Source organism: Caloenas nicobarica, chromosome 7 (assembly GCF_036013445.1).
Source record: "Caloenas nicobarica isolate bCalNic1 chromosome 7, bCalNic1.hap1, whole genome shotgun sequence".
NCBI lineage: Eukaryota > Metazoa > Chordata > Aves > Columbiformes > Columbidae > Caloenas > Caloenas nicobarica.
In genome coordinates, this window is record NC_088251.1 from 2,827,650 (window position 1) to 2,846,167 (window position 18,518).

Consider the following 18,518-nt stretch of genomic DNA (forward strand, 5'->3'; position numbering starts at 1 on the left):
ATAGTGAATGAGTTTTTTTTATTTCCTATCTGGTGCAAACTGGCTGGCTCTTCTAACTCAAATTCTGTGCAGGGGGATGTTATGACTCTTCTGCGGGCCACAAACTAAAACTAAAATCCCAATTTCTGATCTGATGTCTCCGTCTTCTCTCCCATTCCAATGGGCACCGTTTCATTTACAGCTCATGCAACACTGCGGCGTAAAGGCTGAGAACATTTGCTTTACTTGCAAGTGCTAAAGCTACAAACTATTTACTCAGATCTTTCCCAACCAGCATGAACGAAATCCATCAGCCATATCACATCAGGCAATAAACACTGTCTGTGCCCCACATATTTAAATGAAATAAAAGCCTTGCTAATGACATGGAGATGAAAGCTATGAATCCTTAACAGCTAGCAGTTTAATATCGAGTCCTGTTGGAAAAATCAAATCTAGCTAGTACTATGTTTAGAGGTCTCTAAAATTTATTTGGGCATAATTTTTCCATATGCACTGATTTTATGCTAGTAAAATCTCATACTCTAATGCTTCCACCAGTAAGCATGACCTGAGTGTTATGGGGACAAAAGCTACTGCTTCCAACTCTAGCCTGGATATATTACAGAGCAGATACACCAGAATTTCTGCAACTAAAAGAAGGAAATTTCACATCAATGAGGAAAAAACCCTGAGCTTTTTCTGCTGTCAACGAAACAGTAACACTCAAATTTCTTCAAAAACTTTGAATATGGAAGCTGAGCAGTAAGCAGAATAGAAAACGGGATTGCAAATGCACAAGAGATTTGGTAGTAAACTGCATATTACTCCAGTGTTCTGTATGTCAGAGTGTTTTTCTGTATCAAGTTATTCAAACATCAATTGTAAATGTCAATGAACAGCCCTCAAAGATTGGGCCCTGAAACATTCCGTCTTAAATCTTTCCTTAGAATCAAACAAAGAATTAATAACCCACGTTTTCATAGATTCACCTTCATTAAAAGAATACGTGTTTCAAGCTTCCATGAGAAATCCCAACAGGTACTCTGTTTTACACAAAATCATTTGTTAAAGGTGTAAAATTAAGAATGCGGAAACCAGTTCAGACGGGTGGCTCCTCGCTTACCAGCACGTTGACGGTGCAGCTCATGCGGTTCTCCTTGTTCTCGTCGTGCATTATGGTCCGGTAGTCCAACAACCTCTCCATTAAGCGGACGACGAGTTTCACGAAAGTTTCTCCGCTCTTAGCAAGGTATTTGTGTTTTCTGCAGTGCTCCAGGAGGCTGAAAAACCGATTACGTTCGCCTTGTTAATCACACCCAGAAAAAACCTTGACTCAGGTGCGATTTTAAATATTGTGCATCATTAACGGCTTTTAATTATTTCTGGGCTACAAAGTTCATTGTAGTCTAATTGCTCTCTCTCCTGACTTTACAGTGACATCAATCTCGCTGCTGATCAACACTTACATTTTGTCAAATAACACTTTGTACTGTTCATCCCCTCTGCCTCCTTCCACTTCATGATCCAGTTTCGTGATGATCTCATTTTCGAACTATAATTAAACAAAGCAAGCGTAAATAATCACATGGCAAATATTTCACTTTATTACTGCAGCCTCGATGGTTCACAGATTGGTTGGGTACCTCAGTGAGATGTTTAGCCACTATTTTAAAGCATGATTGACTTTAAGAGTTTGCAGTCTCTGGTATTAGACTATCTACAATGTTCTGCTGCCCTACAAGGACTTTTTTTGCTAAAGAAATCATTGGTCGTGTTGTTAAGTGAAGTGTAAACATTTGCATTACAAAAAACTAAATAAGGAGATTAATGAGAAGAACAAGGGCAGGGAAAAAGGAGACACAAACCCAGGGACAGAATGTTCCCTGCAATAATGGTAATAGCTAAAAAAGTAAAATAACAAATGCTGAAAGCTGTATGAAAGAGGATATATAACACCTAAGGCTGGAGCACAACCCAGCATCACTAACATCCCTTTTCAGCACAGATATGCTCACAGAGGGGCACAACTCAATTAACAGACCTGGTAATAAGTCACTGCAGAGGGGAGGGAAGTTGTTTCAAACAACTTAAGAGCAATATCGATATTTGGGCAATAATAAAAGAATCACAGAATCACAGAATCCCAGAATGTCAGGGGTTGGAAGGGACCTCAAAAGCTCATCCAGCCCAATCCCCCGCCGGAGCAGGAACACCCAGATGAGGTTACACAGAAGGTGTCCAGGCGGGTTGGAATGTCTGCAGAGAAGGAGACTCCACAGCCTCCCTGGGCAGCCTGGGCCAGGCTCTGGCACCCTCACCGGGAAGAACTTTCTTCTCAAATTTAAGTGGAACCTCTTGTGTTCCAGCTTGAACCCATTACCCCTTGTCTTACTGTTGGTTGTCACCCAGAAGAGCCTGGCTCCATCCTGTGACACTCCCCCTTTCCATATTGATCCCCATGAACGAGTCACCCCTCAGTCTCCTCTTCTCCAGCTCCAGAGCCCCAGCTCCTCAGCCTTTCCTCACACGGGAGATGCTCCACTCCCTCCAGCATCTTCGTGGTTGCGCTGGACTCTCTCCAGCAGTTCCCTGTCCTGCTGGAACCGAGGGGCCCAGAATGGAGGGGCCCTTCTTGAACTGAGGGGCCCAAAGAATCCAAACTTAAGTGGGCATCAGAACAGATTCTAAGTGCAAACTGGATTTTTAATGATTACAGAGGGTTTCACCTGTTGCCGCTACTTTCCCCAGGGCCCAGGTTAGGAACAAACGCAAACTTAGCGGAGGAAGGATCACCCCAGGGCTGCCGCTATGCAACGAGTCGCTCTAGTCATCGAATCGCTAATTCTTCATTAAATAAGCATAGACATCCACACCATTAGTGACACAGCCTGTTGTCACAGACCTCAGCCGAAGAGCCCGGGTGAGAAGGGAACCTGTGGCAGGGGATGGGACCCTGTCACCCAGACTGGGAATTTATCGACAGAACAGTCGTCTTCACATTTTTTCACTGTCACTCGCTTAAGCAATCCCTAACTAACTATTCCAGGAAGAAGCAAAGGGCCACCCGCACAAGAACGAAGCCTGCTAACATTTTGTAAATGTCAAGAGATGTACTTTGCATCTGCAGTTAATATTAACAGTATATAATGGACAAATATAAAAAGAATGGACTGTCTGTGGCTTGATATACTTCCAGAGCGAGGACACACTTGCGCAACCGCCGGGCTCAGCAGCAGCCTACGGACCCCTCTTGCATCTCCATTCAAGCCACCAGCTTTCCTTGCCCGTGCTGCACTTCCCCACCTCTTATTCTTTACAGATTATTTCCACCGATCAATATATCTACTGTAGTGACAACAGCACTGGGTCCTCTGTTACAGCCACCAAACGCTGCCCGATCAGCAGCTGGGCGCTCTGTAGTTGGAGAACATGGGCTTTTGCTGAAAGCTTGCAAGCAAAATGAGACTTTTCTTTCACACACGGTGAGCCCCATGGGGAAGCTGAGGAAGACAAGGAGTTATCTCCAGCCACCAGCACAGCTCAGGTTGGTTTGGCCAGCAAGAAGAACTGGATTTTTCAGTCCATGCTGTGAATCATAGAACAGTTTGGGTTGAAGGGACCTCCCCAGGTCCCCCGGTGCCCCCCCTGCCGTGAGCAGGGACATCTGCACCAGCTCAGGTTGCTCAGAGCCCCGTCCAGCCTGGCCTGGGATGTCTCCAGGGACGGTTCAGCCACCACCTCTCTGGGCAGCCTTGCCCAGTGTTTTACCACCCTCATTTCTGAAATTCTGCTGGCATTAGTTATTTCAGGGAGGAGCGTGAGATCACCCTCGCCAACAGACTTAGACCATGACGAAACTCTGACGACAAGAAAGTGCTTTTCACCACCTTAATCTGTATCACTCTGAGGAGGCGCAGCAGCTCCATCCACCACCGACCTCTTCCTGCCACCTGCATCTTAAGCTCTGCCCACACAGTCCCACCTCGGTCAGCAGAGTTTATTGTAACATCTCTGTCAGGTACCAAACAGATGTGCCCTTGGTTCTGCCACAATCCCTTGCTCGGGGCAAGGCAAACCTGGGCAGAACAAGAGAAAAGCCTGCAGCACATCGCTATGATGGATTTGCCAAGTAAATTGTGGCGATGCCAAAATACTCCTCTTTGTTAGGACAACTCAATCTCTGAATATCTTTACAGGCTCAATAGCAGTAAAGAAAAAATCCACAGTCAGCTCCAGGACATGGTTCTGTGTCTCTTTCCAAGCCTCCGTGTTCTTCTCAGCATTAACTGCAGTAACATTCACATAATTTCCTACCTTCATTTGCAAGCCCACGCTTTTTGTCCTCTGTATTTGAGTTTGGAAATTTACTTTTGCACACTTCCTGGCAGCCCACCAGAATTGTCGTACAAACAGAGAATCCCTGCTCTGAGCTCAGTGACTACAAACTATCATGACGAAAAAAGGCAGAAAAAGTCCTGCTCACTGTTTCGTGCAAATTCAGGATACAGGCTAACAAGATGCACATATCAATCGATCCGCGAGCTGTCAGGAAACTGAACTGCAGATTGTATCATGCGTACAGCGATAAAATCAACCAAGTACCCAAACAGCAGATATTCCACCTTAAAACTATTTTTATTATAATGCATGGCTGTTTTAAGGAGGAAACTCCAAACCTCGGATTAAAACATTTCAAAGGTGCCCTTCTTAACCCAAATGATCCACAAAATCACAGAAACGCTGGCTGGAAGAGACCTCGAAGGTCATTTATTCCAACCTCCCAGGCGCTGTGGGATTATTGCCAACACTAGATGAGGCCAAGTGCGACCTGCTTAGTCAAGAACTGAACATCTCCACGGATGGATGATTACACAGTCTCTCTGGGCAACCTGTTCCACTCTGTCACTACTTTCCTTCTGAAGAAATGAATGAAAAGTGAAGTGAAATGAGGGGTTTTTTTTAATACAACGAATCCATTATTCAGAAAATGACAGGAAAATGAGAAGAGGAAGAATAATGCAATCCACCCCCTCGAAGAAGCAAACACGAGCTGAAACGCGTTCCCACAGCACAAGGACGCGTCAAGTAAAACACTGAGGCAACACCATGATGAAACAGAGAAGTCACAAAATTCATGTTCTCTAATCAGACCAGAAAGAAATTGACTTTCTACACCAGTGTGAAAAATGACACTTGCTGCCAGCGTGAGCCCTTTAGGTGATATATTTTTTAGCAAGAGATTACTCACATGAAGAAGAGCAATTACATTTGTCATACAGGATCTTGAGTATCTTCCTGATATCAATTTTACTTAAATTTCTGTAAATCTAGGATTTGTTGGGCCATCTCCCTAATGGCCCTCTTGGGTTGAACAGAGCAAGACTCGTGCCATTTCTGGGGTTTTAAGGACTATTAACAATATCTTTGCTCTTCAATCACTCTTGATGCTTCTCAAGGAATCAATAAGATGCAGATCATGCAAGCCAGATGACTGAACGTGATTTAACGTAGTTAAAATTCCCTCTGTGGTCTTTCCACAGAAGACAGTTTTATCAATACAAGTCGAGGTTTACAGAGCTATCGCCTTCCATGATGGGAGGAATATTTCAGGAACAGCGTGGCCAGCAGGACTAGAGAAGAGATTGTGCCACTGTACTCGGCACTGGTGAGGCTGCACCTTGAATCCTGGGGTCAGTTTTCGGCCCCTTGTCATAAGAAGGACATTGAGGTACCAGAGAGAGCGCAGAGAAGGGAACGGAGCTGGTGAGGGGCTGGAGCACAAGGGTGATGGGAGCGGCTGAGGGAGCTGGGGGTTCAGCTGGAGAACAGGAGCTGAGGGGAGACCTTCTGATCTCTGACCTGCCTGAAAGGAGCTTGGAGCCAGGGGGGGTCGGGCTCTGCTCCCCGGGAACAAGCGCCAGGAGCAGAGGAAACGGCCTCAAGTTGCGCCAGGGGAGGTTGAGGTTGGATCTGGGGAACAATTTCTTCCCCAAAGGGCTGTGGGGCATTGGAACAGGCTGCCCAGGGCAGTGCTGGAGTCACCATCCCTCCACCATCCCTAAAAGGCGTTTAGATGAGGTTCTCAGGGACATGGGTTAGTGCCAGAGTTGGGTTATGGTTGGACTCGATGATCCTGAGGGTCTCTTCCAACTGAAATGATTCTATGATTCTATGAGTAAGAACGTGGCCCTGGAGTCGCACAAGATAATGGCTCTGGGACATCGCATCCGGCATCTGTTGATAAAGTCTCAATTTTTCCTTTTGTTTTTTTTTTAAACACACAAACCAGCAGAAAGTAGGTCTGCAACTACTGTGATGGAATTTACTCAGAAGACACGCCAAATTTTCGGTGTTTACATTACAGCCAGTGACACTCGCTGAGGCTCTTAGTGGAGACTGAGGGTGAATTGGCACCATCAAGGAGTCAGATTTACATCCTTCTGACAGTGACAGCCTGAGGGGTGATGTTAGGAAGATTACAGGAAATTAGTTGATCAAGATCTCAGCTTCTCTTTAAGACATGTGTTTGAACTTGAGCAAAGAGTATATCCACTGCTTCATCTGTCTGTTACAATCTGCCATCTGGAGACAATAAATCAATGTAAGCTATCTAACGTCTTCAAGTGTCAGCTCAACTAATCACTTTTTGTTTTACGTTTACCTAAAGTGTGGTCAGGCTATATTTGTAGCACTTACTAACAATTTAATCTAGCTGTAGATGAGGAGACTTTCAATCCTCCGAGCTCCTAGAAATGTTTTGATATGGGATAATAATGAATTTGTTGTATGAAATTTAAGTGACAGATAACACCACTAGGTATTAGTCCTAACGTAGAAATAGCACAAAAGTATGGTAAAACTTGGTTCGAAGGCTGCTCTGAAAGTTGGTGGTAATTCTGAACAATTTCACCAGTTTCCTATTTTCCCACAGCATTCCGGCCAGCAAAATCCACTTAATATTAGGTGATTTTGGAGGTCTCTAGACTTACTGCACTACCTTGCTCTTTGGGTGGGGTGAGGGAGTAATACTGATATTCTCCAAAAGGCCAGAAAACAAGAAAAACTTAGACATTTACATTTCAACCCAGGATAAATAAAAATGTTACTTATTGAAATTAATCCTTTGTGGGGGAGGACTTATTTGAATTTGCACGTTCAGTTGGATTACATAGGAAAGTCTGCAGAATCCCAGAAACTCGGACAAGTCATTCACTCGTCTTCTGTCTGCAAATCTACAGCACACGGAAAGGGAGATTACCACAGTGATCAGAAGTGGTAGAAAGACTTAATAAGGAATTATAGCTTCTAAACGTTGAGATTCAGATAACCAGGTATTTCTATTCAGGAGAAATATATCAATTTGAAATTCGTTGATGACCAACCAGAAATTACACTGCAAATAAAAATGCTAGTATGACCATCTTGATGATACTGAAATTGTTAAATGTTAGAAATGAATTTAAAGGGGTTCCTCTTCCTTTCTTTTGGTCTTTACTCATTTAATTCTCTCCACAACAGAATGCTGGCTAGAGGTACTTTGGCTGCACCAACTGTTTCATTTTAGTAATCATACGCATTATGCATTCATTTATTATGCATTTCTATATGATTTTGCATTATGCATGCATTTATTATGCATTTCTATATCATTTTTCTATCTTTTTGGCCACGGGTTCTGTTATGCTAAGTGTCATTCCAATTTAGTGATAACGGGGCAGATGTGTTGTTGCATTTTTGGGCCTCTTTCCTCAGATCATTACCTTTACACAAGTCCTTACTCTAACAAGGTAAGAACACATCCTGGAGCTCATGTGCTTATATCGCTGATGCTAACACCACCAAACACTCGTGATTCTCCTTAGTAATGCTGTTTGGCCTGAAAACCAGGCATATGGGACTTCTAATTTCTTGCTCACTACTGCAGAGGCCGGGATACACCTCTCCAATTTTACTTTGAAGGATAAGGGTCATTCCTTTCTTCCTACTTGATGAGAAACATAATTATGTTGGGGAAGACAGGCTGAGGTAGTGCTTCTGACTCAACACCTCACCTTATTTTGTTAATAGGGTTTTTGGGCTCTTAAATTAAGCTACGTCTACGAATGAATTTGTACCAGATTAGTTAAAATAAATTGTATTATGATGCAGTGGCAGGAGATAGGGAGAACCTACCCAGCATCTCCCCCTGCTTCCTCCACGATCTGTTTTGTACCAGTCCCTGCACTGAGTTCAACTCAAAACACGGAGAACACGACATCAGCAATGACACGGGTCCAGAAGAGGTAAGTCAAAATTTTGGGTAGGAATGCTCATGGGAAACAGAGCTTAAGCAAGTGGCAGCTGGGAGGAAAAGGCAGCAAAATCAGAAGGTTGGGGCTTTTTATGGCCCAAATTCCACACTTCAGCTGAATGATGGTTTCATGATGAACCTTCTCTCTCTGCTGTCACCAAGGGATCCATCACGCTCACCTGACCAGGCCTTGAACAATCAAATCAATTCTCTTTCATCATTCCTGTGGCTCTGACATATTCCCTTTGATCTGGAGGGTTCGCCAGTAAAACAGGCAAGGAAAAGGGAAAAAAAAGCATAGTAGAAAAGGAGGCATTTTCTTCTATATGAAAGCCTCGGACTTCAGTATCAGATTCATGCTTTGAGGGACAGGCTACTTTGAAGCCTTCTAGAGGCTTCAAAGCACCTTAAAAGGGAGAGGGCAAAAATGGGCAACTCCAGCTTGTAATTCGGTCAGCCTTTAATTTACTTCCGTAAAAACCAGAGGAAAGTTATCTTCTGTTTTTTCTCAGGACTATATATACTGGAAGAACACACTCCGCCCCCCTCTCTGCTACTGGTTTTACAGGCAAACTAATTCATACTGAAATCAAAACCATGGGGAAAGCTGCCTGTTTATAACACGAGCCATCACAGCATAGAAGTTCTGCAAAAAAATTAAATTCTTCCCCAAAAACCATGAGGTTTACACATCTGCTGGAGAAGCGGAGCCAATCTAAACCCTTGTTGATGTGACTAATGAGGTTAGATAATTGGGTTTCTGGCAGATCAGTTTAACAGCAGCCAACCATTCAGTTCTGAAGTTCTCTTTGAAAGCAATGCTGGACAGTGATTACTGGTAGTTGCATATAGACAAGACAACATAGTACATTACACCGACACGTTAAGTATGAAAGCTTGCCCAGGTACCGGTTAAATTATTTTATATCTATTTTTATCACTTAAACACAAAAGAAACAGAAAAGATGAGCCAGGAAGCTAAAGGCCAGGCAGGTCCATTTTGGAAACCACGGAGCAAAGCCTCGTGGAAGCTATTTCCAGGTACATAAAGGATAAAGAAGTGTCTGGGGAAAGCCAAGATGGATTTACCAAGGGTAAATCACATCTGACCAACCTGATTGCCCTCTGTGATGAAACTATCTGCTCAGCAGATGAAGAGCTGTGGTTGTCAAGATCTCAGCAATGTGTTTGATCCAGTCTCCCCAGGCATACTTGTGGACAAGTTGGGAAGATGTAGACAGGACAGACAGACTACGAGATGAGCGAAAAACCTTGCTAAATTGCTGATTTCAAAGGGTGGTGGTTTAATGACTTCGATAGTCTGAAAGACAGCCAGCAAGAAATTGCTTAAGATTTAATGAAAAGAAACATAAAGTCCTGAATCTGGGATGGCATAGTGGCAACCAGCATTACAAGATGCTCGGGTGGACAGCAAGCTGAACGTGCAGAAGCTGTGTGCACCTTCAAAGGAGGCAAAACGTGTCCTTGATTGCACCAACGAGAGTACAGCTAGAGGATCAGCAGGATTATTCCACTTGGGCCATGGCTGGAATATTGCATCCAGCTTTGGTTCTTCAGCTTGAGAGAGACATTGACAAATTGGAGATATCTGATGGAGGGACACCGAGAGGAGCACTGGTGGAAAACTTGACCTGAAGAATGGCTGAAGGAATTGGGTTTGTTCAGCCTAGAGGAGAGCAGGCTCAAGCCTTCCAACACCTACTAGGTGGTTCTAGAGAAGATGGAGGTACTTTATTCACCAGGGTGCACAGTGACAACACAAGTGGCCAAAGGCAGAAGTTGATTCAGGGAAATTCCATCTGGATATAAAAAGAAAACTCTTAAACATTGGAATAAGTCACCCAGAGAAACAGTGAAACCTCTCTCACTGGAAATATTCAAGACTGAGCTTCAGAAGGCCCTCGATAACCCAACACACCGTCCAGTTTGGACCACGTTACTTCCAGAGGTCTCATCCAACCGAGACTTTTCTGCAATCCTCTGCTTTTTACAAGCTGTGATCTTCATTCCCCAAAGATGAATCTGAAACACTCAGCAAACTACATAACTACATTATCTGCAAAACCGTAAATGGACAGATTGATTATTCCCTGTTAGACGTAATGTTCACTCTGAATGCACTGAAAAAAGGTTTACTACCTCTGCACCTGTCATATCAATGCTATGTCCATAAAGAAAGAAGCTATACTGACATAAGAAATATGAGGACTACCTACAACCCAAGACATCCCTGACTTAAAAGCATGAGGCATTTTTCTTCTCAAAAGGCAAAAAGAATTTGTGTGAAATATTAAAGACGTTCATTTATTAAAACCACCCAACTATTCCACACAAAGCTGGTTTCCGTCTGTCAAGAAAATATAGGGCCATAAATTTAGCTATAAAGTTACCCACGGATTTTGCATGATCCATATAATTGTACAAATAAAAAATGACAAGCAACAAAAGAGAGCATCTGACAGAAAACTGTTTAAATGGCAGCCCAGCGAGCATTTCAATCTTCACAGTACCATCGGAGTCAAACATGAGAAAGAATGATTATGCAGTAATTGGATGGATCCAAAATACAGTTCGCAACCTTTCCACACACCGACCAGCACAAAACAGATCCCAGTAATAAAGCTGATGCCATTTCCTTTGCTTAAGTCTCTCCATGCAGATATTAATTTACTCAGGCTACAGATTTATTAAGAACTGGTTGTGAATAAGAGTTCACAAAAAAGTATGGAAAAGGATAACATTTTTCATCCAAGAAGGAAAACTGCCAATAGAAAGGGAAAAAAGTAAACACCACACTTCATTGCAAAATTCACAAGGTCATATCCTGAACTGGCAGAAATTTCAGTGGAAAGGAGCTACACAGGCTTATATCATAACACCGCCTGGCCTAACCAGTCTTATTCTCAATCCGTAAGGAGAAGTTTCAAGGGAAAGAAGGTCAAATGAATGATGTCGGGAAACTTCCCTTCACTCCACTTGTCTCTCAAAAGTTGATGCTACCAGGATAAGATTGCATGTGGTTATTCAAGGACTTCCCTCAGCATGTTAAAATAAAGTATAATAAAAAAACCACATTAGTATTTTAGATTTTGCAGTGCCTGTACAGCATGAAGAAATACCACATAGCATTTTTTCCTCTTCGAAATCCATAAAATGGTAAAGAGTATCAACATTACAAGATACTAGAGATGATAAATTCTTACAAGTTATAGTTTCTTTTGCCACATTATCAGGCTTCCTTTATGTCCCATTTACTCAGAAGCAGGCTCCTTTTCTGAGTCACTGTGAAAATTTAAGACATCTGTCTTTGCTCTCCTTTTGTATCATAAAGAAAGGTTTCATTTACTTAATGCAAATGTTTCCTTCAATAAGAACTTAAAACCAACAAATGAAAACTCCATGGCCAGTCGAGTTATAAAAACAGGCAAATCCATAATTATATTCTTCTTTAGAAAAATAAGAAATAAAAATTCTCACGTTTTTGTCAAAGAACGGCTAGATCTTCCTCACAAACTTTAAATATCTGTAGCTTACTGCTTACCATCTGGAAGCTTCTAGTAGAATGAAATTCGCATTGCATCATATCGAAGAAGATTGGGATTGTAGCTTTCCGAAGTTCAGTTTCAGGGATAAGCGTCATTTCCAAGATAGGTCCCACCATTTCTGGGATGAACTTGATTTTATGCTGACCTTTAAGAGAAAAGATGGATTTCAGAGTTAACAAACAGTCACTGACTCTGGTAGAAGATAACTCTTATAAAAGCTGTATCAGTAAATTCTCATGTAGCATAAGGAAGTATTTTTTAAGATGTGACTCTACTGAAACACATATTATTATTTATGCGAAAGAGGCAAGTATGTAATATGTATGAACCTGAATTAACAAGAGTTGCTCAATCAGTAGTCAAACCGGAACTTGCCACATTTTCTACAAAGAACCCATATTTACACGCTGTATTAAGTTTCAAGGTTTTTTTTTTTCAAATACAACTTCTGGTTGGGAGAGAAGAAGGCTAAAAGGCACATCACTTGTATTAACTTATTTAGACTCCTGTATCTTGTGCAGCGTACAAAATGTTCTCTGTGTCAGTCTATCAAAGTGTCACCACGAGTGCGCACTTACACAGCCTCGAGACATGAAACTACATCTGAGCGAGCCGACAATATGTCTCCTTTCTTCGAGAGCTGATCTGACTGGCAAACTTTACTCCACATTTATCTTCCCAAGAGAAAACTGCACCTCCCCCAACTCTGCCTGCTACACTCTGCACACGGAATAGAAATTAAACCCGAGCAGGAACATGGCACCTAATAAATATTGGACTAGTTAAAAACATCTACTTACTGTTCATATTATTAGCTAAGTAAAAAAAGCAGATCACACGTTCTGCAAATCATCTATTCGGCAACTCCATGGAAAGACGCTGGTGTAGCGCAGTGTAGCAGAGCACGGGAGAGCTCCAGGCACAGGACTTGAAGGCAGAAGTTTAGAAAATACGAATATATTCCCCTCCCAGCACTCGGCTAGGAGTCACCTGGACCTCACCGCACAATTAATGACGTTCCTCACGAAAGCAGCATTAAGGGACACGGACAATCCGGCTCAAACGCTTTGTGCATCCATGGCTGAGGTTCAGACCAAACCTCAGCTCCCTCCACTTTAACACCTGTTTTCCCATTGCAGTTACCAGCGGTATGTAACAGAAACAGATTTTAATTCATTTCTATTCCACTGCACTGCAGCAGTACAGCAGCAACCGTGGGTAGTTTTTAATTAGCAGTTTCACTTTTGGCCAGAACTAACATAAATCTCAACAAATGTAATCAAGAAGAAATCCTTTACTAACAAAACACGCCACTTTTTCTTTTTTTTGCATATATAATTTAAGTTATTTGATTTGGCAAACTTCAGAATCCTATTAGCATTAGCAAACCTATTAGGGCAAATTAATACTCAACTAAAATTGCTACTTTGTATGATGCTGCAATGCTGGTTGTTGGTGAGGAATATCAAGTGAGAGGCGTAAAGTTTTCCTCTGTCTCTCTTACAAGCATTATTACATTCGGCCTCTCAGGTGACAGTTTTCTTGTATTATGCTTGAAAAGTGTCAGAGTCAATATATCAGAAAACAAATGATAGTGACAAAAGCGATTCGTCAGGCACACATTCAATGTCCGTGCGCCACAGTGGGTTTTTCCATTGCTTCAAGCGCAGGGATTCCCTCAGAAAAATAACTGACACCTTCCGAACTTCAGACGTGAAAATTCACAAAAGAAGAAATTTTTTTTTTTTTTCCTAATCTTTGATCCCCGTTCCTCTTCTCCGTTCCTCTTCTTCTTGCTTGAAAGGGGGGTCACCGAAGAGCTGATCCGACGGCAAAGGCCGCAGACCTCCCCTCCCGGGGCCCCAGCAGCACCTCCACCGAGGTGAGGGGGACCCGAGGGTGGCCCCAGCACCAGCCTCTCGTCATTCACCCACCGTGTTTATTAGCGGTGCTGCCTCGCAAGTAACCACCAACAGTTTTTAAATCGAAGAGGACAGAGATCTTCTCCAAACGTGAAATTCAGAAGGACTTGTGGGGAATAGAAGCGTTTTGAGTTATTGGCAGAAAGTAATGAAATCGCTTGGACATTGTCCCGAGAAAAAAATCCCTCGTCTGCTGTTTGAAACCCATTCTTAGCACTTCATGATGTCTAGAGGGTCCGTGTATGGCTCCCAGGGAAAAACAGGGGCTACAAAGATGCTGGGGAGTCTGGAGCATCTTTCTGATGAGGAGACACTGAGAGAGCTGGGGCTGTTCGGCTGGAGAAGAGAAGCTGAGAGGGATCTGATCAATGCTGATAAACATCTCCAGGGTGGGTGTCAGAGGATGGACCAGACTCTGTTCAGTGGTGCCCAGTGACAGGATGAGGGGCAACGGGCACAGACTGAAGCACAGGAGGTTCCAGCTGAATATGAGGAGAAACTTCTTTGCTGTGAGGTGCCAGAGCCCTGACCAGGCTGCCCAGAGCGGGTGTGGAGTCTCCTTCTCTGAGACATTCCAACCCGCCTGGACCGACCTGTGTGATCTGCTCTGGTGACCCTGCGTGAGCAGGTGGGTTGGGCTGGGGGATCTGCAGAGGTCCCTTCAGCCCCAGCCAGGCTGTGATTGTGTGAAGGACCTGCCGGGGTGGTTCTGCCGGAGCTGCTGGCTGGGGGTGTGAAGCCGTCGCCCCGCAGGGCCGCTGCCCAAAGGAAACAATCCTCCCCTGGCACCCGGAGCACCCACCCGGGCAGCACTTTCTGATAAACCCAACAATGAATTCACTTCGTTTTCTTTTTCTTCCCTCGGAATGTGGGAACTGCCAGGCAGAGACTTAAAATGTGACAAGCGTGTAAGAAAACTGAGGATCCTCTTCTGAAAACCAAACTGTGAAGCTGTTTTAAGACCCAAATGCAAAAAGAGTGTCTCTTGAACATACAAAATCTTTCCCTTGCCGTGGCCTGTGCCGTGCCATGAGATGCACCCCCACAGACCTCATTACGCGAACCAAAGCCAAGGTGCTTTCTGTACTGGACAACATGCGATTTTCACTTCAGGTGCTTCTAATTTAAATTTGTGCCACAAAAACAACTGAATAATTTGCCAGCAAACTCACCTCTCACTTGGGGCAGCTCTGAGCATGCACGACTAAGTCAGAGAGTGTTATCAGTAATGACTTTTATTTATATAATGCCCAAAGTTCAGGTCTATTTTTAAGCCTGGCTTTTCCTCCGACGACATCAAGGTCTCAGCAAGACACCTTTTCTGACGTCAGGCCCTTGGGGGGAGCGGCAGCAACAACCATTTCGCTTCACCTTCAGGAGTTTTACTTTTCCGTCTCCCTCTACCTGGTTCACACGTCAATAAGAAAAGCAACGTTTTCTGAGCTGGCTTTCCTTGACCAACTTTACCACAAGGATATTATTTTTAATGTCAATACAATTTCTTTAACATATAACAGTGGAAACCATTAACCACTGAAAACTGGCTCACATGACCTAGTGTCAAACTGTATTTTGTATATGCTAAATTGCATCACGTCAGGCTTCTACGCGCGTGTTGCTCGAGTTCCTACATTTTCAAGACAGAGGCCACGACTTGCTTTATGCTCCTCCGATACTTACTGCCTCGCCAAGGTCTAAGGAGCCCCCGTTCCAACAAAACCGACTCAAAATAACACATTATTTTAAAGTTCAGGTCGTGATATGGAAGGAAAAAAGCCTACAAAGACTAATATACACGTTGCATGTAAGAAAATAAAAGCCTTGCAGAGCTTTCAGGAAGGCAGCGCAGCGGGGGCTCTGCAGACTGAGCTCCCCAAGCCGTTCTCATTGTGGCTGCATCGGAGCACCCAAATCTAAAGCCTTCACGATCAAATCTGGCCGGGTGTCAAACACCTACAACTAGGATTTAAATCCTAAATCTGTCAGGCTGGATCTCCCGTATGTGGTTCCCTGTTCAAAACAAAAAATCTTATTCCTGAACTACAGCTATTTAAAGCGTGTGCACACAGTTACCTAGTGTTGCTCTCCACTAAATATGCTTTTTTTTTTTTACTTACAAAGGTAGAAAGGTACAAATATTGCAGCCAACACTGCATCAGAAACACACAGGCAGGAAAAAAACTTTTAGAATTTGTATGTTAGTGTTTGATTTCAGAAAATAAATATTACTCTTAAATGTTCATTATAACTAGAGGACTATCTTGTTCCCAACTGGGGAGTTCTAACTCAGAAAGCATTGTATGTTAATCATGGTACTTATGAACAAAAACTGATGAGACAAAATACTAATTTTTGAGGCTTATCCATACCCTTTAACACGTAAATCAAAAGTCAGGGTTGTTTGACTTCATCATCTCTTATGCACAATGGCATAGCCATAAAAATCCCATGCTCAAGCATACAGAAGAATTATAGCTTTTCACTTCTGATTTTGTTTCTGAACCTATACATGAATAATTTGACTAATGTAGCGCAACTTCTAAGAAAAAGTGTCAAGCACCCCCCAATGAATTCCCCTGCCGTGGGAAGTCAGAATTCTTTCTTAATCGATGCTGTGACATCCATGAGACTGGTGAAGAGCCACAAGTTAAACATGACAAGCACCGACCATCTCTGTTACAAAGATGAGAAAAAGCAAGGTGCTTCTTATGAGAAGTGTAAATCTACCTTGGATGGGGGTCCTGCCTCCGATTTACCTTTCCCTTGCAGCTTTTGTTGGGAAGAGCAGCAATTTACTGACTCCCTCAACGTGTGAGATTTTTGGCGTTAATGATCCCAGACACTTAGAAAATCACAGACATTAGAGGTAGAGGAGGTCGCGGAGTCATCTACCTGGATAATCTTGGTTTATAGAATCGTTATTAAAAATAAAAGGTTTTCGTGACAGCACAGAAAGAAATATTGAAGAAAACACCCCCTTCCCATGCCAATCGATTCACAAAACTCCAGGGGAAATTATTATCATCTCCCTGTTAATGGTGAAAAACTGAACAACTCAATAACTTGTCCAAGCGTCAACAGTAAAAAGCACAACGCACTCCCCACTCCCCAGACGGAATAAAATAGCCTCATGTAAGAGTCGCCAGATGTGTCTCTATGAATGCTGATTTTTTTACGATCAGCCCAGTAAATTCCAGGAAAAGCAGAAAAGGTTGAAGACTCCAAAGGCGCTGGAGGAATTAGTGAAGATAACAGGTGAGTACAGGACTGTGGGCCTGCAACAGGGAAGGATTTGGGTAATTACTGACAAAAAAGCTGCCGGCGTCCTGAGCTGGATGCCCCAGCATCAGGCACGGGGCTGATTTTATTAGCTGTCCGTCAAGTCTCATATCAGGTGTGTTCTATGCTTTAATCTGTTCTCCAGACACTTAATTCACCCAAGATGCTTCTAATAAAAAGTGAACTCATCCGCTCCCTTTTCTCATCACTCCGGCAGAGTGGATGCAAACTCTGTGATATCAAATATCTATGAACCCTTGTGTTCCCTTCCCTTATATATGCTGATTTTTTTCAAGTTTCAGCAACAACAGGTCAGCTAGAGATATAAGTGAAGTGGCAAAGGCATTTATTTCTAAAAATTAAACTCGGAAAAGCTGAAGTGCCTCCGCTGTTAAGCTCAGGAAAATTAAATTTGGCAGATGAGTGCACTCAGGTCACGGGAAATATTCAGTTTCTCATGAAATTCAATCCCCATATAGCTAAATTATACCCACAGAATCATATAGACTTGAGATAGTCAGATATGTCTAATTTACCTGTGAACTCCAGGGATGCCCAAGTTCCCATTCTTTACTCATCTCCCTGAGTCACTCAGATGCAGCCAAACAAGACTGAAAATAAGACTTTAACCAAAATTTCCAGGCTAAGCTCCTGATATCCCTTGGGTGTGTTAACTCTGCTACAGCCCCAGTTATGGGATCCACATGGATCTGTGTGCAAATATACATATATCTCCCTCTCTATATAAATATTTAAGGAGAAAAAGCATTCAACAGGCATCATCATAACAGCTTGTTTTTATTCAGCATGAGGTTGAACACCATGAAAAAATAGAAGATATGTAAATACTGACTGCAGTTAAGTATCTGCCCAAAAATAAGCATGCAGAGGAGGCTTTATCTCTTAAATCACCTGCTTTTGAAATGCCTTCTGGAAACCTACCAATATTTCAAGAGAAAGCAAGTTCATTTCATCTGTAACTTGGTTTATACAAACACTGAGTGAAAGCATTAAGCAAAAGGTGCTCAGGCTACTTACCCAGATTATACCACATGTCCCTGATTTCAAAACCAATCTGCCTCCTCATGTCACCGTACCTTGGAAAAGAAAACAAACCCACCATTAAATAATATTAATAATAAAAAAATTTAAAAATAAAAAAAATCAAATAGCAATAAGCAGAAACATCTCATTTCAAAATCTGATCAACATTCAAAAATATTTAAAATTACGGATCAGGTTCTCCAAATTCAGCCCATACCAATAAGATGACCCAGGCTCCCATCGGGGTGATTTTAATATTAATATTACACTGCCTCTCCACATTAATACCAGGCAAGCTTAATGAATGGAAAACATCCTATCGCCTTTATTAATAATGGGATCAGAACTATAATGAGCTCCAAGAATTTATTTGCTACACAGAATATTTGTATGTTAAAGATCATCACTTAAATAACAAGATGAGCAAAACGGTAA

At 42.7% G+C, this 18,518-nt stretch overlaps 1 protein-coding gene across 2 annotated transcripts in view; it reads right to left on the reverse strand.

Moving 5' to 3' along the window:
• Window positions 1–18,518, reverse strand: part of DOCK1 (dedicator of cytokinesis 1) — a 287,412-nt gene that overhangs the window by 59,176 nt on the left and 209,718 nt on the right. For both annotated transcript variants that reach the window (XM_065639491.1, XM_065639490.1), the window contains exons 32-35: window positions 18,078–18,136; window positions 11,835–11,983; window positions 1,449–1,534; window positions 1,106–1,262 (exon numbers count right to left, since the gene is read on the reverse strand). In XM_065639491.1, coding sequence (XP_065495563.1) covers window positions 1,106–1,262; window positions 1,449–1,534; window positions 11,835–11,983; window positions 18,078–18,136 — 451 coding nt within the window. The remainder of the gene's footprint in view (window positions 1–1,105; window positions 1,263–1,448; window positions 1,535–11,834; window positions 11,984–18,077; window positions 18,137–18,518) is intronic.